We start from the raw sequence: 23367 nt of genomic DNA on the forward strand, positions 1-23367 counted from the left end.
TCTTTAACCGGAAAGCCGGCACCATGAAGGGAGTTGTTAAAAGAGCAAGGATGCCAGCACTCTCATTTATTTATTGGTATGTTCCATTTTAATTAAAATCATCGTAGCTAATCACTCGTTTCACTGTGTGCAACACCAGCTGAATAAGCTGGAGGACATGACAAAGGCAAAAATAAACTCTGCTCTCTCCCAATTTATTTAGTCTTGCTTTCCCTTTCCCACGTGGTAATTCAAGGGCAACATAAAGTTAACCTTCTATTCTTGCCTCTGTCCCTAGGAAATGAGTCTTATGTTGAGTCAGTGGGTGTAGTAGAAAGAATATGGGCTTTGAAATTCATACCTGTGCATTTGGATGTTGGCTCTGTGACCGTGGGCAAATATTGAACTTCTCTGATCCTCAAATTTTCCTACCTAAAAATGGGAATTATCATAGTACTCAATGCAGAGAATTGGTGGAGGGTTAAATCAAATAATCAAAGTGAAGGGCCAGGTATGTAACAGGTGCTTAATAAGAATAGTCCCCATCATCACCACCACCATCCCGTTCACCTGGGTAGCATCTCCTTCTCCGTCAAAGCTCAGCTCAACCACCACTTCTTCTGGGATGGCTTCCCTGAGTCCCAAATCTTGTCCCTCCTCTCTGTGACTGTGTGTTTATTCCCATTATGTGACTGTGTTTGAGTTTTCCATTTACTTGGGTGACCAGTTGGTGCACACGTCCCATCATTAAGCAATTGTGTTTTTTTAAGATTGAAATGAAAATAGTATTTTTCTAGTATATAGTGTATTTTCAAACGGCTACCAAGTTAGGAGGACATAAACACTTGTTAACTTGTTTGCCTATAATAACATAACAAACCAAATTATTAGGTGTTTCCTTTGGCCTGGATGTACTGTGAAAAAATTACTGAGATGCCAAGGGTACTCATTGTGAACCAAGAAAATTCAGGAACTTCTGGTATAGGAAAATGATAACATTCAGAACTAGAGAAATAGCAATGCTTATTATTATTGTTATAATATAATGTGACAGTTATAATAATGCTATAATTACTAGCTAACAGTAATGCTGCTACTGTTTCCCAGGCATTATTCTGAGCATTTGGGTGTGCTTTAAGTAAAGGGGTCACATGTACTAACTCTTTTAATCCCATCAGTAGCCCTAAAATAAAAAGTTTCTCTATCCCATGTTACAGAAGAGGAAACTAAGGCCTATAGAGAATGAGTAACTTGCTAAAGGTCGCCGAATGGACCTTAGATGCTGGAGCTGGGATTCAAATCTAGGCATCCTGACTCTAGACTCAGACTTAACCACCTGCTTACCAAGGCCGCCGGGATGCAAAGAAGGAGACAGAACTGAGATGCCTGGCTGGCAGAATCCACAGACCTTACAAATTTTAGGGACCGGAGACAGTAGCTGTTTGGGCATGTTTGTCCAGCCCCCCCCCCCATCTTCAGCAATGCTCCCACCCAGAGCCTGCTGACTCAGGGGACTTAGGGAGACACATGCAATTGTGGCCCCAACTCTGACCCCTGCCCTTGAACATGTCTGTAGGTTCCTGGAAACCTGCCAGGTTACCCAAGCGAGGCCAAATGGAGTTTCCTCTGAGGAATGAGGGACTGAAGCACTGTTTCTGTTGTTTTCCTCTGTATCAGTAAACTCAGTAGGATGGTTATTGTCATAATAACGACAGGATGCAGAAGTAAAGGTTCACATCCTCTTGCTTTTGAGGTAGGGGTTGATCCCCATCGCTGTATTCCTTGAGACTGATTTTTTCAGTGGTTTTGCATATTCCATGAGGTCAGTACTCTGCCAATAACTTCTTTTATTTGAGCCAGACTTCCTAGATGTCTGTCCCTGTAACAGGATATTTAACACCACTGAAAGGGGGGTGGGGGCAACACCTCCATCACTAAGCCCCTTAAAGTGGGTGGCCATGGGTGTCATTCAGAGTGTAGACTTCAGCTGGGCCACTTCCTCTTAGAAACCGGGCAGGTCTGTGGCGTTCGCATAAACCAACAGTTCAGAAAGGTGGCTTTCCACACTGCCAGAGAGGTCAACCATCTACCCGGCAATTACACCGCTATCAGATTGTAAATACACATTTGCAAATGCCTCCAAAATAGTTCGGAAACAGTTTAGGCCTGTTCATGCAGGGCTAGTTACAGAATATTAATGGGGAAACTCACCCACCATCTGCTTTCGTGGTTGGAGCCAGATTTGCGCCATTTCAACGTTTATGGGTATAAAGCAGCAGATCAAATGTTTTCCTCTGCCAGCTCTCGGAAAATCAAAACTCAGCAGCAATGGACAGTTGCATGGCTGATTGATGAGTTTACTGTGGGCACCACATTTTCAGCTACAACACAGTCTTGTTAAAAAAGGTCTGGCTTTCTAAAAATCTAGTAATACTCAGGAAGATGGGAAAGTACCATCATACAATTGAGGTTACGTGGCTTTATTCAAGACCCGCCCCCCTCGCCCCTGCTCTGGCGCAGGACGGCTGATACCATAATTAAATGAAGAAATCCCTGCTAACTCTAAAGCGTGATATATGGTGATGCCCGTGTAAGATGTGGTAGATTTCAAGGCATGCGATTCAGAATGTTTGTCTCTTTGGCTTTTGATTTGGGGATTGTGCTTGAAATCAGTGTTTTTCTGCTATCATATTAAGACAGATAATGTTATCTCTCCTGATTGTAGGCCTCTCATATTCTTTCACTTATTTTGGATGATGACTGCCAAACCCCACCAACACCCAGAGTTGTCCTGTGCATGTCCCAGAGCTCATATGTTAAATGCAGATCATCCTGAATTCTAATTGCTGGCAACACCTCAAGTTTCGGTGAATATCCATCCAACCATTTTCAAGTGTTACGGTGTATTATTAGAGCTATAGCTCTACTGTAACAAAGTGACCCCAAATTACAGTGGCAGAAATGACAGAATTTTATTTTTCTCCCATGTAACATTCCCAAGTGAACAGTCCAGGATGGTGGGTTGCTTTGTTCCACAGAGTCATTCAGAGATCCAAGCTCTTACCATCTTTTGGCTCTAACTTTCCTGCAGGAATTGTCTTCATCTGTGTAGTCGAGGCTGGGTTGCAGATAAATCATGGAAAAGGGAAAGAGAATCCAGGGAATCTGGCTTGTCCCTTAAATTGGAGATGACTGGCAAGAACGATTTTCACTCACATCCCATTGGCTTAAATTAAATTTCAGAGCTACATTTAACTGCACCAGAACTTAGGTAATGCTGTTTCTACCTGGGCAGCTATGGGCTCCGATTCAACTCTATTGCCAAATAAGAAAAGGAGGATGGATTTTGATGGCTGGTCAGAAGTTTCTGTCACATGTAATGACAGATAGAGGTATTACCTCCTACAAACAAGATAAATGCCACAAGATCATACATTTAACAAATATTTATTAAGTGCCTACTATGTGCCTGATCCTTTTTCTTACATGTGTAAGGAAAGCATTGTTAAATATACTGTGGGTGAAATTATGCAACAGTATAAACACATTTTCTACTTAAAAAAAATTTTTTTTTTAATTTTAATTTTTATTTACTTATTTATTTGGTTGCACCAGGTCTTACTTGTGGCAGGTGGGCTTCTTAGTTGTGGCACGTGAGCTCTTAAGTTGCGTCATGCATGTGGGATCTAGTTCCCTGACCAGGGATCGAACCTGGGCCCCCTGCATTGGGAGTGTAGAGTCTTATCCACTGCACCACCAGGGAAGTCCCCATTTTTCTACTTTTGAAAGACTTTTGCTTTTTCAGATAATAGAGGGGAACTGGAAAAAAGGCAAGGTTTTTACCTTCATATTGCAGGAAACATATTCACACCTGTCAAATTCCAACAGCTGGCATTATTGTTGTTCTGTGGATAAGCCCACACAAACACCGCTTAGAGAGTTATCTGGGTGTTGGTCTCATAAATCATAACTTGCTTGTAGCATGTTTATGAAGCTTCAGTAAAGACTCTTCAGAGGATGACATCAGATCGTTGAGATTAAATTCAACCTCAAAGGAGGGTTTTTTTCCCAAAATAATTAAGGCAACAAACAAGGCACATTTTGCAGTCATTCCACGGATATGATAAGTCACACCGTCTTCAGGGTTTGTGTACTCAAAGCAGTGAATAATAATATGATGACCAGAGCGTGTCAGGTGACTCTGCTGGTAGACGCTGGGATGCAGGAAATATTCCAGAGGCACCAGGAACACATTCTTAACTTCATCGGGGTTAGGCTTGGCCTGGAAGTTGGAGTCTATAAATCCTACAACAGGGGTTATCAATGTATCTCTCTGAAAGCAAAACACAAAAGATACAAACTGAGAAGTGAAGACATACCGTTTCAAAAAAAGCATGGTTAAAAGCATGCCACTTCTACATAAACTAAGCTCACAGGCCAAAGCAGTCAGTTACATAAAACTTGCTCCATAAGTAAACGTCATGTCCCCCTAAATGGGAGTGGTCTCTGCCCTACCTGAGGCAGCATCTCAGATGAGTCTGAAAATGATATTTTTGGGGAACATAAATTAGTACAATCTTTTGGAACAGAGATTTAGTAATATTATAAAAATGTGCTCCCTTTGGCCCTGAAATTGCATTTGTGTGAGTACATCTGTATGATAACTTCCTACCAGTGAGAAAAGATAAACGTACAAGTCTGAAGCATTATTTGCAATAGTCCCAAACTAAAGTTATCACTGCTCAATGGATGGATATTTAGGGTAGATCAATTACGACTATAGCCATATAATGGGGTACTATGCAGCCCTTAAAAAAGAATGTGATAGACACCTTTCCTTATCAGTATAGACAAGTATATGCCATCTTATCAATAGAAAAGTGACATCATATTAATTGTGGCATATTCCCATTTATGGAAAATTTTATACATATATGTGTGTGTGTATATATATATATACACTATTTTACATAACATATATGTTTATAAGTGGGGGGGGATTTCTATTTACAACCACTACTGTGCTGAAATGAATGTAGGGTGCTATTAACTGAAAGAGTCTACTGAAAATCTTGAGGGGGAGGCCTGGAGTTTAGTGTAGGAGCTGATAAGGGCTGCATGACCTTGAATTAGAAAGTGAGAAGAATCAGGAATTCCTGGGAGAACTCCTAAGAGGAAGTGGGTGGGAAAATCCAGGGATACATTGTGAGGCTGGGGTTCTATAGGAGGATAAACAGGCCTCTGGAAAATTCTGAGGAAGGACAGCTAAAGCATGTTTAAGAACAGTGATGACTGGGACTTCCCTGGCGGTCCAGTGGTTAAGACTCCACGCTCTCAATGCAGGGGGCACGGGTTCGATCCCTGGTCGGGGAATTAAGATCCCACATGCCGCACGGCACAGCCAAAAAAAAAAAGAACAGTGATGACTCAGACCATTAACTAAATTCACGATGAAAGTCGACATTTGGACCAGGAGCGGAGGATGGGAGCACAGACTTCAGACATCCTTAGGGTGGGAAATCTGGGGTCATGAGTTGCCAGAGGGCAGAGGCTTTGTTCCAGCAGCAGCCCTCACTGTGCCTGGCCCTGTGTGAAGGCTCAGCCTCTTCTGTCCCAGGGTTCCCCAAAGGCGGCCTCTGCCATGAAGACTCAGATGCAAGTGATTTCTTAAGGAAGTGCTCCCAGGAGAAAGTGGTGAGGAAGGGAGCGGGGAAGAAAGACGGCGGGTGGGGGGGAAGCCGGGCAAGGATGCTGCGGGGACCTGTGGGGTGTAAAGTACACCTTCGAGCCTGTCCCACGAGATGAGGGGGCTGGGCTTTCATGCCGCTCAGTCATTGGCTGAGGACTGCCCGGCCGGAAGTAAGTCAAGGCAGTGCTGGCTCTCTGTGCATCAGGGGAGGCGGTTCCAGTGGTCCAAGGGCACGGGTCTTGGAAGAAAGCTGCTGGTGCGTGTATCAGAAACACGGTCTAAAAGGACTAAGAAGGCATCTGGACAGAGCCTGGAGTATCGCTCAGCACGCATCCGTGGCTGCTATTTCCATTCAAAGACCATAACCTTCTCTAGAATCCAACACCCTCCCCCTGATTCTTCACAACAACCTGCCCACGAGGAAGCTTGAACAATGGCAACTGGACAAGAAAAAACTTGCCCAAGGTCACATCCAGCTAACACTTGGCAGAAACCAGGATTCGACCACGGGCCTGCTGCCCACACACTCAAATTCTATCAAACACGTGTCACCATATCTCCGAGATGGCACAGAGCAGGTGGCTTAAGTACGACGGTGGAGAGTTCCCAGCTGCAGCTCAGACGTCATCCCCGCCTGAGGACTGCGGGCCACGCTTGTTAGGCAGGTGCATGGACACTGAATTGGCATGGCAGTGCCGGCCCTTAAACTGGCGTGTCAGAGTCTGAGGAGATTGGCGGGGAAAAAAAAATCAGAGCCTCAGAAGGAGATCATGGTTTAAGACTGAACATTTCAGATGCAGAGTCAGGCACGTTCCACATGGTTCAAGCTTAGAAGAGTAAGAGAGACTGTGGGAATCTGTGGATGAAGCAGCATCTCTGGACATCCGGTCTCTAAAAACACAGGTGTCTGAATTGGCAGGGAAAAAAAGGTGTGCATGGCAGACATCCTAGGACCCATAAAACTCTGCATTTGGCCACTGGCTGAGTTGAAATGCCATGGAGACAGGCTTCTGCTGTGGACATAGGGTGAGGCAGGCTTTAGGGCCCCTGGAAGAAGCTGCAGGCTATTAGAAACATCCCCGGAAGTCAGGATACACCACTGAAATGTTACAGGAATTGGGCTTTTGGGAGGCAAAGAAAAGGATCGAGACTGGCAGGTTTGGGCCACGTACAGAGAAAAAGGAGAACTGTCCCCCTAGGCCTTTGCAGAGAGAAGCTCATACGTGTATGACAAAAGGACAAGCAGGTTGGGGGCTGGAAGGCGTGGGAGGGTTAACGCCGGGTGTGGGTAAAAGCCAATGACACCCCAGAACATCTCCGGGCATTGCCCTGTGTTCCCTGGGGGACAAAATTACCCCCAGTTAAGAACCATTGGATTAGATTAGGCTTCTAAGCATTAAATAAATGGCATTTTGGTAGCACATTTAAAAGATCTGCAAGGTCCAAAAAGCAAAATGACCTTCACTAGCACTTCTAAACACAGTACACCTTTCTTGAAAGCCTTTGTTCATTCTAATTTCTCGTTGATGTGATTAGCATTACATCAAGAGCAGGTCATCTTAGAAGCCTCCTGCTCCGGGAGCGTCTGGTCCATGGAAATCTCCTGAAGACCCATAAACTCCTGTGAAGACTGTTGTATCCTATCCCTTCAAGGGCAGAACTCAGTAGCTCCTGGGGACCTTGGAAATGGAGTTACTCTTACTTTGGGAACTTACAACCATTATGCGTTTTGTCAAGAGTTCTAAAATCAATCCCTAAGATGTGGTGGGGGATTTGCAGACATCCTCTGAAAAGGGCTGCCAGTAGAAAACATAGCTGAAGACGAAGTAATTGACACGTATCTTGTCCTAATCCCATGTTCTTTTTCTCTGTCTCATTTCTTTTTCATTGAGGATGCATTTATTGCCATTAGCTTCTTCCAAACTAAATCTCCCTTGAGTGGTGACCTTTCTATTTTTAAAATGGACCCAACTAAGACATATCTCAGCACCACCGATCTTCACAAAGGGCGATCTGGTTTTCTAATTTTTAGGTATCAGTGGGATTCTTCCTTTGACATAAAAATTCACCTGGAAGCCCGATACTATTTAAAACATAAACAAATTTACACCTACCTCTGATACGTGATGAGTGCAGTTCACCTCTGTGATACTCTTCCCTCAAGCCCATAACCCTAGCTTAACCAGGAGAAAAATCTCAGATAAACCCCAATTGAGGAGCATTCTAGAACATACCTGACCAGTACACCTCAAAAGTGTCAAGGTCATGAAAATAATGGAAAGCTAAGGAACTGTCACAGATCAGAGAATAAGGAGACATGACAGCCAAGCACAACATGGTGTCCTGGATGAGATCCAGGACAGAAAGGAGGACATTAGTAGAAAAACTAGTAAAAGATAAGAGTGGAGTTTAGGTAATGGTAATGTACTAACATTGGTTTCTTAGTTGTCACCAGTGTACCACAGTGATGTCCGATGTCAATAATGGGGGGACACGTGTACGGGTATGCGAGAACTCTCTGTGATATCTTTGTGACTTTTCCGTAAATCTGTAACTATACTAAAATTAAAAGTTTATATGAATAATGTTATACCGATAAAACAACGCTGTTATCCAACTTCAAATTTACTCCTTCTAAAGTCAATTAGTACAACAATGAAATTGTTGTGTTCAGTTCATATGAAATAAGGTCTGGCTATCTCAGCCCCAGGATTCATTTTGTTGTTATGTTTGTTTGTTTGTTTGGTATATACTATCAAAGAAATCCTGCTTCACACAGAAATGCAGTTACAAGTAGTAACTGTTTTTAAACAGCTTCCCTAGTGATCTCAGGATACTGCTCAATTAATGTGACATGGAGAAACTTGGTTCCACGGTATGTGCAAAAATGAGTATCCTTTGGGCAAAAGTGATACCCTGGTGGCCTCCGAGGGGCTGAAATTTGGTATGCTCAAGTGTGTATTATTGTTTCAAGAGAATTCTCAAAATAAATGCATACTGGAGAAAAATAAATGTGAACTGAATGTTAATGAAACAATTCTGAGGCATCTGCAGGGTTCCGCAGCACCTGGTTTGAAAACCACTGACGGAGTTCAGCCCTTTCATTTCTGGATGGGGAAGAAGGGGCCCATACAGGAAGGGGGGCTTGCCCAAGGCCTCTTAGCTCACAAGGGGCAAAGTCCACACATGAACCAGTCTCTTGACTCGGTATAGCACTCTTGAGGGTCATGTATGGCCAAACATGGAATCCTGAAGATAGTGTATCCACTGTGAGCGCATGAGAGTCTCAGAAACCCAGTTCCATCCCAAGCCTTACGTCAAACAGCACTGGCATCAGGCGGCAGACGGCCTCCACTTGATGAGGACGCAGCCCCACTTCCTCCTGGGCTTCCCGGAGAGCCGTGGCCACGTCATCCGCATCTGTAGGTTCGTACTTGCCTCCAGGAAAGCAGACCTCTCCGGGTGACCTTCTCAGCTGGATATGGAAAGAAAAGAGCTGCAATGTGTGATTCCAAGTTTGGTACTGTTCACTCATTCAACAAGTATGCGCTGAATTTCTATCTTGTGCCAGAGACCATTCCCACACTCGTGGTAATAAGTGGGAATAAGACCAAAGAGAAAAGTTTTTTTTTTTTTCTTGAATCCTTTTAAAAAATGAACTTGGAGAACTACCCTCACTTCTGATTTTTCTCTCCTTGCCCTCCAAAGATACCATACACACACAAACAAATTTACATGGATGAGGAAAAAAAGTGGAACAAAAGGAGAATGAAACAGCAATGTCATCAATAATCTTTACTGAGTGCTTACCATGTTCTGGGCATGCTGCTTCACGTGGATTTCTTTTCACTGAGCCCTCAGAACAGTTCTATAAGTGACTATTTTTTAAAGTGTTTGTTTAATTGAGGTGAAATTCACATAATATAAAATTAACCCTTAAGAAAAAACTTTTTAATACGTTTTTTTCATTGAAGTATAGTTGATTTACAATGTTGTGTTAGTTTCTGGTATACAGCAAAGTGATTCAGATATATATATAGATACATATATTCTGAGATACAGATATATATTCTGATGTCTATATCTATATATATCAGATATCTATATATATCAGATATATATCTCTATCATCTATCTGCCTATCTACCTATCTGTCTTTCTATCATCTATTATCTATCGTCTATCTGTCTATCATCTATCTGTCTATCTATCATCTATCTGCCTATCTATCATCTATCTATCTATCTGTCCTTCTATCTATCATCTATCATCTATCTATCTATCATCTATCTAACATCTATCTATCATCTATCTATCTGTCTATCATCTATCTGTCTATCATCTATCTATCTATAATCTATCTGTCTATTATCTATCATCTATCTATCATCTATCTATCTATAATCTGTCTATTATCTATCTATCTATCTATCATCTATCTGTCTGCCTGTCTATCTATCTATCATCTATCTATCATCTATCTGTCTATCTATCATCTATCTATCTATCTATCTATCATCTGTCTGTCTATCTATCAGTCTGCCTGTCTGTCTATCTATCATCTATCTATCACCTATCATCTGTCTGTCTCCTGGGGCCCTGCTTATATGACTCCAGGGAGGGACACAGCCCCAGTAATGCCTCAGGGAATTTCTTATTCCCACAGCCAAATAGGGCCTAAAGTCAGATGTAATTAGATTGAAATACTTCTTTGAAAAAAAATGGACCTTTGCACATCAGAATTTATGGTCTAAGATGATTCTTACATAACAATCAACAGGCAAAGCAACTCTGAGTGAAACCGAGACCCATTTTGGGATTCTCTAGATTTTCTACATTACTGTCTGTCTGTCTGATAATATTAAAAATATATTTAAGTGCTTCTCTGGTGATTTTAGCAGAGCTGGGAACAGACCCTGGTCCCTGCTTCCCACTGAGTACCTCCCCTTGGAACTTGGATTTTCATCATCTCATGTGTTTATGTCATTGTTGCCAGACCCAGACCACAGAGAATCCACACATGTCTAATCCCAAACCCAAAAAACTTCAGCTGATTCCTCAGCTTCCCCCTGACCCCAGCCAAGGGATACTTCTTATTCTGCTTACAAAGCCTATTTTCTCATTATTGTGGCCTGTTTTCTTTTTTGTACTAGGATAACTTTGAAATGACTGCTTCCCCAACTTTTCCTCAGAAGTACCCCTAATAGCAAGGGAGAGTGACAGTACCCAGGGGTGTACCCAGGGGAATGCCATTCCCAAGCCCAACATTTCTTTAAAGTGGAACGATTTATCGTAAAAACTCAGGCCACATGTGCTAATGACACTAATGGTGACAGCTGAGACTTACTGAATCCTTGCCAAGTGCCAGCACTGTTTTAGGTGCTTTACATTTGTTACACTGTAAAGCCCTCACAGCAGCCCTATGATGCAGGTACTAATAGCTTGTCCTCATTTTGCAAGTGAAGACATTACAGCACAGAGAGGGTAAGTAATTAGGACAAAGTCACACAGCTTCAACAAGACTCTGCATTCGAACATAGGCAGCCAGCTTAGGGCCCAGGCTGTCAACTTCAGTGCTCTAGAATTTTCACATTATACCTGGGGTGGGAGTAGTCTAAAACAGTGGCTCTCAGTGGGGGCAATTTTATCCCCTCCCCATCCCTGCTGAAACAGTAGGCAATGTCTGGAGACATTTGTGGTTGTCACAAAAGTGTGTGTGTGTGTGTCTGTGTGTGTGTGTGTGTGTTACTGGCATGTAGTGGGTAGAGGCCAGGGATGTTGTTAAACATCCTATAATGCACAGGGCAACTCCACCAACAAAGAATTATCCAGCCCAAATGCCAATGGCTGGATAAGCAACCCTGGCCTAAAAGTATTTTAAATTACTTGCTAGCTAAATTACTTATTTTACTTTCCAAAACGTCTCCAAAACAGCCCTGTTAATCCTGTGGCTTCATGTACTTCTCGAACATCACGATTTTGAGAGTACAGTTGAGAATCTAGAACCTCAAAATATGTGCCAGTGACAGCATTTCATGGGGTTTTCACATGTCCTGAGACTTTAATGGAAGGAGTCTTTTTGTCACCTACCTTCTCTGACCGGAGGGTGAACAACAGGTAGAGTTTTCCTTCTTTAGCCAACAACGGTAAAAGGATGGAACATTTGTTAGACAACAAGTGAGAATATTTGGTCCCAACGTCATGTTTTCTTAAGCGGGCCTTAGCGTCATCTACCAAACTGTTTCTAAAATGGAAACAAACCAAACAGTTGAGTAACCAGAGTTATGATGTCATACAGAGTGAAGTAAGTCATAAAAAAAAAATATCGTATATTAACGCATATATGTGGAATCTAGAAAAATGGTATAGATGAATCTATTTGCAGGGCAGGAATAGAGAGGCAGACATAGAAAACGGATGTATGGACACAGCACGGGAAGGGGGGTGTGGGACAAACTGGGAGATTAGGACTGACATATATACACCACCATGTGTAAAAGTGATAGCTAGTGGGAACCTGCTGTGTAGCACAGGGAGCTCAGCTCGGTGCTCTGTGATGACCTAGAGGGGTGGGATGGGGGGTGGTGGGAGGCTCAAGAGGGAGGGGATGTGGGGATGTACGTATACATATAGCTGATTCACTTCATTGTACAGCAGAAACTAACACAACATTGTAAAGCAACTATAGTCCTAAAAAAAAAAAAAAGTTGCTAATCTCGACGGTGTTTCTGCTTCGTTGTGTGTCCTGGCATTTACCATTTTTGAGTCTCAGTGTACTTTTTAATAATATGGCAGCAGTAATAATACCCAAATCACGTGACTGTTGGCAAGCTAAAATGAGGCAAAAAACTACTAAGAACACAGTTCCGTACCTGAGTTCACTTTAAAAGCTAAATGAATTTTAAATGATGGTAAATGTTCTTTCAACAGTGCAATAGCTCAATGTTGAAATCCATAATAATATTCAGGAAGACAGGTTTGCAGAGCAAGTCACTGTAAGGTTAGATCATCGTAAGGTTAAGGACTTTCTCTTAACCTGGCCCTTATGTCACATTATCAAACCCTTGTCTTCAAATGCCTTGTAACAGTGGTTCCTAAACTTAAGCAGCAACAGAATCACCCAGAGGTCTTGTTACAACATAGATTGCTGGGTCCACCTGTGACTTAGTAAAAGCCAAGTATTTAGATTTATAACCACAAATGATGCCCTGAATCCGTAACTATGGGTCTGTTTTGGTCTTTTTGACAGGTGTATTTTATTGCTGGTTTGTGAAGTGGGTTAAATAGTGTCCCCTCCCCAAAAAAACCATTATTTGAAAACAGGATGGTATTTGGAAACAGGATCTTTGCAGATGCAATTAGTGAAGGATTTCGAGACGAAATCATCCTGGATTAGGGTGGGCCCTAAATCCAATAACTGGTGTCCTTATAAGAAGAGGAGACGACACAGAGAGACACATATATGGGGAAGAAGGTCATTTGAAGATGAGGCAGAAATTGGAGTGATGCTGCCACAAGCCAAGGAATGCCTGGGGCCACCAGAAGCTGAAACGGGCAGGGAGGGTCCTTCCCTGGAGCCTTCAGAGGGAGCATGGCCTTGCTGACTCCTTGATTTTAAGCTTCCAGCCTCAGAACTGTGGAAGAATACACTTCTGTTGTTTTAAGCCATCCAGTTTGGGATACTTTGTTATGGCAGCCCTAGAAACTAACAGTTTGATTTTAACTTTTCTGTGGTTAAGGCAGTTTTGCATAAGGGGCAAAATCGGGTATTTAAGTGAGGCAGAACTGGTTTCAAAGTGTTAGGAACGACCTCTCTAAGCCCCCCTTTCCTCATCTGTGACATGCTGAAGATATTTGTGATGATTAAATGACATGGTTCTGTGGCTGACACTCAGGGCGCAAGGAATGGTAACATGTCATCATAAATGTCTCAGTCCTCAGGCAGTTGTTGCCAGAGATGTGTGCTATTTTTTGCTTCCTTCTCCGAGGCAGGATGCTCAGTAATGTGGTTGTGTAACAGCAGTGGATGTCAAAAGCGACCAAATGGCCTGAAAAGAGAAACGGAATGCTGGCACTGGAGGGGACTCCAGAGCGCATCCCGTGCACACAGGCCCGCGTCCAGAAAAGGAAACTGTCCCTACGGGGAATGCGAGGGACTACTTAAAAGTGTGGCTTTTAAGAGGCGCCCAGAACTGACCAGAGGGACCAGCAGAAGCAAAAGTCTGCAGAAACGTCCCCATTAGGGGGCTGGTCCTTGGGGTAATCGCCATAAAAACACCAACAGGAGCAGACACCCCATTCTGGGCATGGGCTCATCTCACCTTCTTCCCATGCTTTTCTCATTAAGGTGGAAACACGATCACGTCCTGGCTCAGAGAGGTTACGTAACTGAGACCCAAGATCGCGACCTTGAACCCAGAGCTGCCTGGCGCGGCCTCGCAGTCCCTGAGGTCGGACTCCGGAGACCGGGTGAGCGGAAGAGGGAAGCCCTCGGGGAAGGGGTGTGCACCCACGATGGCCACAAACGGCTCTGTCTTTGGCAGGGGAAGCTGCGAAGGCCCAGGGACCCTGCGAGCGGCCAAGAGAGGTGAGCGCCCGGAGAGCGGGCTCGGAGGGTGGGCAAGCGGGCTCAGCAAAAAGTAGCCAAAAGACGCCGGTCATACGTGGCCAGCGATCTGTTCGGCCTCGCCGCGATCAAGGCCGGGCCAGGCAGGGCTCGGGGTGCCAGGGCCGGGGAGGCTTTACCTGACTGGCTCTTGGGGAGGACAGGCTCGCCACATCGTCCCCGGGAAAGTTTGTTTCCGGTAACTCCTCCCGGGGCGGGCCGGGGGGGGAAAAAAATCGCCCGGACTGGCATGCGCAGAGCAGCTCTGGGCCTGGGGCGGGGAGAGAGGCGGGGCCTGGGGACGGATATGGGGCGGGGCCTGGGGGACGGAGGCGGGGATAGGGCGGGGTCTAGGGTCGGAAGCAGGACTGAGCCGAGAGCCGTAGGCGGAGGATCGGGGCGGGGCGAGACGTGAGGGCGGGGCTAGTGGGACTTAAAAGCCGCGCCCTCCCGGTCGCGCAAAGTAGCTTTCAGCTCTCGCTCAAACGCCGGAGGTAAATGAGGCACTCTGAAATTGACAACTGTGAAAAAAGAAAAAAGTGAAAATGCAGTGCTGGTGAGTTGAGAGGATTCTTACACTCGCACTCACTGTTGCTAGGAGGTCAAGTTGGTTCAACTTTTCTGAACAGCAGTCAACACATGACTACCCAGCACGTACTTTGTGCTGGATGCAGCTCCCACAGTGAGCGAAAAGACACCCAGAGCTTACAGTCAAATGGGAGAGAGAGACAAGAATCAAAAAATTACATAGATAAAGCAGAAGTTCTTAGTCCTTGGAGAGCATGTGAGGGAGAAACAGATCAGAGAAGGCTAACCAGAGAGATTGACAGCGGAGCTGACGTCGAAAGCAGCTCTTCTCCAAGTGTGGTCCTGGGACCAGCCACGACCATCCACGTCAGCACCACCTGTGTGCTGTTAAAAATAGGTAGATTCTTGGGTCCCACCCCGGGGCTGCTGGATCAAAAACTGAGGGTAGAACACAGTGATCTGTACTGGAAGGGGATTCTGATGCGCCGAGAGGGTTAGGGTTCCAGGAAGAAGGACAAGTTTGTGCAAAGACCCCAGAAGTAGCTGGAGAAGACCAGTGAGAGGGAGCCTGGTTTGAGCTGACACTTAAGAGGTCACTTCAGAGGCTGAAGGCTAGGCTGACTTCTCCATCCTGCACAGGAGGTGCAATGCCCGGGGTCCTCAATAATTTCAAAACCCCATGAAAATGCTTTAATTTTAATTTCTTCTAAACGAAGAAAATGAATACAATAATATGCAAAATGTAATAATGAATACAGCCTGGCTTATATTCATCTTTATACCAATGCAGTCCTAAAATAGAATTCATTTTATTATTTTATGGAGGAAGGGGGGTCCATAAACTCAAAATTACCTAGGGCCCATGAAAATCACAATGTGGCCCTGGGTCATGGGACAGTTGGGCCACAGTTCCCAAGACCTTTAAAACCACTGAACTCAGATGTTCACCCGGCCGGTCTGCCATGGCTGGGAGACCCCAAACCAAAAGCTTGATGACATCCTAATAATAGTGATGATAGTACTTCACTCTTAATCCTCTGAGCAACCCCACGAAGTAGGGTTATTTCCATAGAGGTATTACCATCCTCACTTTCCAGATTAAGAAATTTTAAAATGTCTTGCTGAAGGTCGCACAGCTAGGGTGCAAGGTTAGATCATTCTGACCTCTAAGTTCATTTATTTTGACACAACCTCTCAGAAGCAACTGGCCCGTGAATTTTGTGGATGTGATTAGGAACGAGAAGGAGATGAATGAACCCCTCATCCAATATCCATTGCAGAGCTACTCTGTGCTAGGCATGTCTAAGTTGCGGCCCCTTGACCTCCTCTTAGTCTGTTGGGGATGATCATGAACATGACTCTAGGCTCTAGTAATGCACAGTGTGCTGTCATCTCTGTATAAGAAGGGAGGGGAGACTGCTTAGAAGATTGAGTTGGGGGGCTGAAAATTATTGTCTGAGCATTTTATTTTTTTAATTTTCTCTTCTTTCACACATCTTTTGATTGAATCCTCCTTTTGAAGATGAGCAAAACTTGCCCATAGTCACACAGCTGGCACTCAGGTAGATTTTGAGGGATAGGTGGGATTTCAAGAGGCCAAAGTGGAGGCAATGGCCTTCTGGGCAGAGGGAACAGCAGACTCCAAGCTTGAGTGAAGGGTCTTATTCAGAGGGTCAGGTAGTACAGCATGGCTGGAACAAAGAGGGCATTTTGTAGAGTAGAGCCCTGGGAATAGAGGAAAAGGCTTTGGAAGGCACAGTAGATGGAGGTTGACCTTCTTTCTAAAGGAATAGGAATAACAGGTCTGGGTTTTCAGGAAGGTCTCTGTGGAATCAGGGTGGGAGATGGATTGGAAGTGAGGAGAGATTGGAGGCAATTGGGCAGGGGCAGCTCTTCCAAAAGTCTGGGCTGAAGGAACCAGAAAAAAAAATGCTTTAAACCTTCTGAAAAATCCCCATCCATACTCCTGACATCAGAAAATCAGAATGTAGCAGGAGTTTGGATTGCCTTCATGTAAAAAGCAGAGTCCTGAGGTGCTTTGCTGTATACCAAGGCTATATGCAGGGCATCTACTTTCAAGATCAGAAATACTGCTGGAAAAACACTTAGCTTTTATGGCTTTTGTAATGCTGGAAGCCATAGCACAGGGAACATCACAAGGTAAAATGCATCATAATAAGATATATGTATATATATATATCTGCAAAACAATACAGGATTCAAGATTAATGGGCAATGTCTTTTAGAGGAAATGACTTGTCTCTGTAGCTTTTGCACACAGATTTGTTGGCAGTGACATAATTCTGGAAAACGTGTTGAAGAAAAGCAAAGCTATAAAAAGCTTCAGGCCAGCCTGCAAAGCCAACACCTCCATGTGCATTTCTCTCAAAAAAGCACATCCCAGGGGCCAGGGTGAAGCTTATCTGCAGTGCACCCACCTGGAAACATTGTTGAGCAGCACCTTAAGGCCAGGCCTGGGTGGTACAGAGATAAAGAAAACACCAACCAGCCTTTGGAGCAAAGGATGTCTGGGGAAAAGACCTGCAACAATTAGCTTTAATGCCAGAGAAGTGCTCTACTCGAGGAGGGGAGCCAAAGTGCTCTGGGAGTGAGGAGCAGCGGGGAAGCAATTAATTCTGCCTGGGAGTAGGCAGTGGGGTTTAGGTAGGCTGTGGAGAGAAGGTAAGATAGAAGGAAACACTTAGCACTTAGCATTACTTTCCTAAGAAGATAAAGCTCAAGAAACGTGAGTTTCCTCCACTCCTTCCTCAATTTGCAGAGGGTCTCTAAACTCTTGCAGGGAAGTCTCAGGGGACGGCTTTCAGATTCGTGCTCACATATCCATCAGGGTATGACGGTTACAATTGCTGGGCTGGGTATTGGCGGAGTAGACACTTCTCCCATCACCTCCGTCCACTCCCCACCCCTCCCCTGGGCAAATCAGAGAGAGCTAAGGAGGCACAGCCTTCTCCCCTTTTAGCAGAGGAAGATGACAGCGTTCTTTGAGGACTAGGTTGAGGTAGAAATTCCTTTATGAATGGGTCGGGTCCTCAGCATCAGTATCATCTGGGGGCGAGGAGGCTGCGTGGACATCTAAGCGCCCCGAGTCCCACGCTACAGGTATTTATCTCAGGGTGGAAGTTCATCCAGGAACAGGCATTTGTGAGCAAGCTTCTAGGTGATTCTGTTGTAACAGTGAAGACACTAGTTGAAGTGCTCCCAAGGGAGACGTTTGATGTTGAGAGGATAAGGCCACCTGCTTTGAACACTGGGTGATGTAGCATCCCCAGAGGGAAGGCAGTTGGTGACCACCAGTGCCAGGACGTACCCTTCCTGGTAGCACTGGAACAATCTTCTTTTCTGGGCTTGGGAGTTGGCAACTGGGGCAGGTCCAGCTCAGGAGAGACTCCAGGGAAGTTTGAGTGGATTGTTTTGTACAAAGTGGGCTGAAGTGTACAGATCCCTACTTAATGTGGTCCTTGCTTTTTGGTAAAAGACCCATTAAAAAGGAAAGAGCTTGTGAATTTGGTTCAGCATGTTTTCAAGGCTGAGTGCTCATTCTTGGGCTTGGCATCAAGCTGGATGTTGGAGGTATAGGGACACCTGACAGTTGATCCTTGTTGTTGAGGACTTTGGTGTCAAATATGGCGGCAGGTAACCTTAGTCTGCACAAGAATCTTCTGGGGGCTAATTAAACATGTAGCCTCTTGGGCTGTGGCCTCATTCGCAACACAAACGCATCTGCATTTGCAACCAGACCCTTGCGTGATTCTGATATAAGTCTACACTTTGAAAGGGGGAGAAATGGAACTCGAATCTGAAAAAATAAAATAAAAGAGTGGAAATCAGCCAGGCCCAGGAAGTCTGGATAAGCACTTCAGCCAAGAAGTCGGTGACCTGAGGCAGTCCTTTATTTTTCTGGCAGCGGGTGTGGACTGAAAACAAAAGGTTAGATAGGGAATATTGGAAAAATGCTTCTAGAACGGCCCTGGATTACAAAAATATAAATTGCTGGGAATTTATTTCCTGGTCCTGCCAATGTGATTTTTCAAAGTAATTCATGACGTTTTTTCATTCTTGTTTAATTTTCATTGTGTAACAATAAAACAGATACACACTTGCATATTAAAATGCCTTAAATCTCTGAGTTTCCATGATCCAGGCTTGCCAAAAACTGATGGGCGCCCATCTTTCACAGATTTTTCTACCCTTGTTGGGTCTCATTTCCGTGCACATTTAGAAATGAGATAAAGATTAGTTATGTTTGATTCCTTTACCGTCATGTAATCTTTGTGTAATGGAGCAACCGAGTAGGTTTAATCACCAGTAACAACTGTGCTGGGAAATTTGTAATCTGGATGAAAGCTCAGCCTAGGATGCATGGAATGGCATGACTGCAGCGCGATGAGAAGCAGTCTGGTCTCAATTAGCTTGTGAATTAGTTGGGAAATTGGCTTAAGATTTTCCAGTGCATGTGGGAAGCTCAGCCTCTATGGAAGAAACAGATTCTGCTCCACAGGGAATTCGTCCTCTGCGTCCTCATCTTGGTGTTGGGTCCGCCCACCAGGAACTCACCACTCAACCCTGGTTAAACTCTTTTGCTTGTACACGTTGGTGAGAGGAGATGGAAACTCACATCCCTCCCCACATCCAGACCCCACCACTTACCTAGCTTGGTGCCTTACCCAAGCCATTCTTTCTTCCTCAACAGAAACGATGCTATCTGTGCTCCGCTCACAGGGGTGACACTGTGGCCTGCAGCCTCTCCTGGTGTATCTGGGACAGTGGACACTACCAGGTGGGCAAAAAGGCAGATGGGGAAACTCTCTGAGATGCCTTCCGTTTGCTGCTGGCCTCTGGTTCCATGTCGGTCCTTTGGCTGGGCCGTCTTAAAATGACCACACAGTAATCTTGTCTGGGATGGAGGGCATTGCTCATGGTTTAAGGTCTTCAGTGGAAGCCAGAAAAGAACATGGGCTGTCGTGGAGTAATTTCAAGGGTCTGATGGTGGGCGATTGTACTTCTAGCAGCCACTGGCCAGTAGAATTTTGTACAATGATGGAAATGCTCTCTATTGGTACTTTCTAATACAGTGGCCACTGACCAAATGTGGGTATTGAGCCCTTGAAATGTGGCCAATGTGACAGAACTCAATTTTAAATTTTATTTACTTTTAGATAATTTAAATAGCCACACGTGGCTTGTGGTTACCATATTAGTACAGTTAAAGGGTTTCTAAGTTTCCTTCTGTCCTGCCACCTTCTTGGAAACATCAGCTCAAGTCCTCTACAGAGGGATGTTACCATATCATCCAGGTTAAAAACTTGCTTTGAGAAAAATTCTTAGAGTTTTTTCCCCAGGGTATTTTGGGGAGATGGAGCTGAAAGCAAGCATCATTACTTCTTTTCTTTTATAAAAAAAAAAAAAGTAAGCTCACATAACCCCCAGTGGGCACCCATTCCTATCCCACCACCTGTCACATTAGTGAGGGCTTTGAAACCAGGTCTTTAGTTTTACCCAAGACAATAAGCTGTTACCAACAAAAATGCTTATTTGTTTATACCTACTACATGATATGAGTTGTGTTGAGTTATATGTTGGACACAACGGTTGGCTATCATACCTCTCTTTAAATAATTAATATTGTGGAAGTGGAAATAAAGTATTTTCCGAAGTATGTTCCAAGCAACTTTAGACCCACGGGGGCACTGCGGTCAAATATATTTTGGGAAGACTGCATTTGGTACCTCCTCTTGCAGGTATGGAACCTGTTTTAACAGGTATCAACTTTAATAATATAATAGCCAGTTATTTTAGCAACAAAAGCGAGTTTACTTGAGAATAGCCTGAGGAGTTGCAATTTGGGACCTGTAAATATGGCAGATCATAGGCAAATCCAGAGAACAACGAAGGGGAATTTGCTTTTATAGGGAAAAAGGTTGGGGGTGGGTAGTTGGGAAGGGCTCTACAAACCAAAGAGTCTGTTGGAGGATATTGGGAGCCCAATGTATGGAGGTTTCTCATTGGTGGGGCTGCTCCAGTCTCTGATTGGCTGGGCTGTTGGGCAAAGAGAAGTTTTCTTCTTTCTGCTGGACAGTAAAGCAGACAACACCTTCCCGTGGGAGATATAGGTGCTATCTCATCCTGTCTGGAGTAATTGACTATGCATGGCAGGGGCATGAGACCTCCCCCTACAAGCCTGTCCTGACTCTCATTTTATCTGAAGTTCCTTTAATTCCACACATGGTAAAGTTTTCGAAATATTCAGCTGTAAAGAAATCTACTTTACTTTGTTTAGCCCAACTTTTCTCTGATGTACTTGGCCACAGACTTCTTTTTGCCCCCATGATATCCACTAATATTGATTTGAACTGGTGTTTTGTTGTGTTTTGTTGGTGAATGTAGCTCTTTGGGTGGTGCTACATTAGAGTGGTGGGTAAGGATATAGGGAAGGATGAATTATTTCCTCCTGAGGATAAAGGACAATTTCATGGAGAAGCCTGAAGTTGCCACCATTCCTTATTCCCTCAACCTACTTTCTTTTCTTCATGGCATTCATCACTAGGTGATACGGTACATATTTAGTTTTCCTTAATTCTCTGCTTCACTGCCACTAAAATCTGCTCTCCAGGAGAGAGGGTACAGTGCACTTTTTTCCACTTCTGTGGCCCCAGCACCCAGTTCATCAATGCATATCTTTTGACTGAATATGGAAAGGAAGAAAACATTTCAGCTGGGCTTTGAAGGAGTGGAAGGATTTTAATAGGCTAGACATTCATTCTAGAAGGAAGGAGAAACACAGAAGAATAAAAGCACTCAGCAAGTTATTGAGAAGCTGGCTTTGTTTGAAGACACAGTGGATCTCCCAGTGGCAGGAGATAATACTGCAAAGATTCACGGAGGCCAGTACATGAATTGAGAGAGAGAGAAAGAGGGAGAGGGAGAGAGAGAGAGAGAGAGAGAGGGAGAGAGAGAGAGAGGGAGGGAGAGAATCACCTTATAGGAGCATCTTCTAAGAGGGTCAGGATGTTGGAGTTACCTCGCTATCTCCAGGAGGTGCTGGCTCCTCTACTGGGGAAGAGAAAGTGCTAGAGGAGTAAGCCACTCTCTGTTTTCTGGAATTCTGGCCAGGTTACCAGCCCACAAACAAATCCACTGATGTATCTGTGCCGATGATACACACGCATGATATATGCCTGGTACCTGCTTTTATACATTTTTATAAGATTGTGCATTTAAAATGAACTTGCTCCATTGTATCTACAGGGAAGCAAAAGACATAGCCTAAAACATGCAAACCAGTGGCTCTCAAAAGTTGCCATCCTTATAAACACGTCTTGTCCGGATGTTAAGGAGATGAGTCATCCTTCTGGGAAAAAGGGCACCGCAGTCAGGCTGTATTTCCTCTCTGCTTTGTCATTCAGAATACAGATGTGCTTTAGAGGCAGGGACAAAAAACAGAACATGTTTCTTTTAATGTTGTTTGTCTTTCTTCCTAATTAAAGCAACGTTTTGTTCCCCGAATAGATACTGTGCAGTGAACTAGGCTAATTTGTACAGCCTCATGGGAAATGAGATGTTCATCGTTTCTACAATGTGGGTCCTGTCCGACCTTGTGTAGAGGTTAAAATGTACATCCTGTTCTCTCTAGGTAAGAAGGTACTCCCCACAGAATCTTCCTCAACCTTGGCAGCCCCGGAGTTGCTCGTTTTCCCTCCTGGACCCTCCGCCACAGTCACGTGAGCTTTACGCTCCTTACCCCAGCTGAAGGATGATGAGGTCAGTAGCAACACATCAGCATCAACAACGACTGCTTATGTTTCAAGCCCTGTGTGAGGCGTTGTGGGAAAGTGCGTTCATTGCTTTACATGGAAGGGCTTAGTTAACCTTTGTGACGACCCCCCCCAGGTAGAGATGCTTTTCTTTTCTGTGTGTGTGATGAGTGCACCGAGGCAGCGAGCGGATAGACAACTGAGCATCACAGAGCAGGTATATCTGGGCTAGGATTTGGATATAAACCATTTCACTCCAGTGTCCATATCCACCCTATGACATTTTGCTCCTTATTGAACATGGTTTTTAGACTTTTTAGGTCTATTTTTCTGTGTCTATTTGATTGCTACTTAATATATACATACATACATGTGTATATATATGAATACATATATGCCCTCTGATGTCCTTTATTTGTGATGTATACTCTGCCTATTAAAAAATGGTCTAAGACGATTTGCTTGATATAAAACTAAAGACAACTGGAGAATATGAATCATACAAATGGGAAAGAGGAGGAGATTGTACCAGAAGCTGAGGGCAAGGTGACAAGATGTTCATGGCATTGAAGTTTATCTTTGAACCTCCAGGGAGCTGAGGGAAGGAAGCAAGAAGCCTCCTCTCTTGCTCATTCCATGTCTATGTCCTGCTAAATGTTTCCAGATGACATTTTCCTTGTAGCGTGTCCACAGATGATAGGCTCCTCTAGCTCTGGGGAGGACCAGGGCCCCCATCTCTCTCATAGAACAGAAGACAAAGTGAGAATAGATCAGCCTCTAAGTCTTAAGGCTGT

The 23367-nt window shown here is 44.3% G+C and overlaps 1 protein-coding gene and 1 long non-coding RNA gene across 4 annotated transcripts in view; one reads left to right on the forward strand and one right to left on the reverse strand.

The window, feature by feature from the left end:
* Positions 1-2940: 2940 nt before the first annotated feature.
* Positions 2941-14491, reverse strand: NUDT7 (nudix hydrolase 7). The gene is made up of 4 exons (XM_007182602.2): positions 14414-14491; positions 11759-11912; positions 8985-9143; positions 2941-4312 (listed from the first exon to the last, which is right to left on the reverse strand). Exons 1-4 carry the CDS (start codon positions 14446-14448, stop codon positions 3944-3946), a joined length of 717 nt encoding a protein of 238 aa, XP_007182664.1. The 5' UTR covers positions 14449-14491; the 3' UTR covers positions 2941-3943.
* LOC130705753 (uncharacterized) overlaps positions 13666-23367 on the forward strand; it is a 101724-nt gene continuing 92022 nt past the window's right edge. For all 3 annotated transcript variants that reach the window (XR_009006143.1, XR_009006141.1, XR_009006142.1), the window contains exons 1-3: positions 13666-14255; positions 19513-19599; positions 22453-22580. This is a non-coding gene — a long non-coding RNA (uncharacterized LOC130705753). The remainder of the gene's footprint in view (positions 14256-19512; positions 19600-22452; positions 22581-23367) is intronic.

Source organism: Balaenoptera acutorostrata, chromosome 19, assembly GCF_949987535.1.
Source record: "Balaenoptera acutorostrata chromosome 19, mBalAcu1.1, whole genome shotgun sequence".
Lineage (NCBI taxonomy): Eukaryota > Metazoa > Chordata > Mammalia > Artiodactyla > Balaenopteridae > Balaenoptera > Balaenoptera acutorostrata.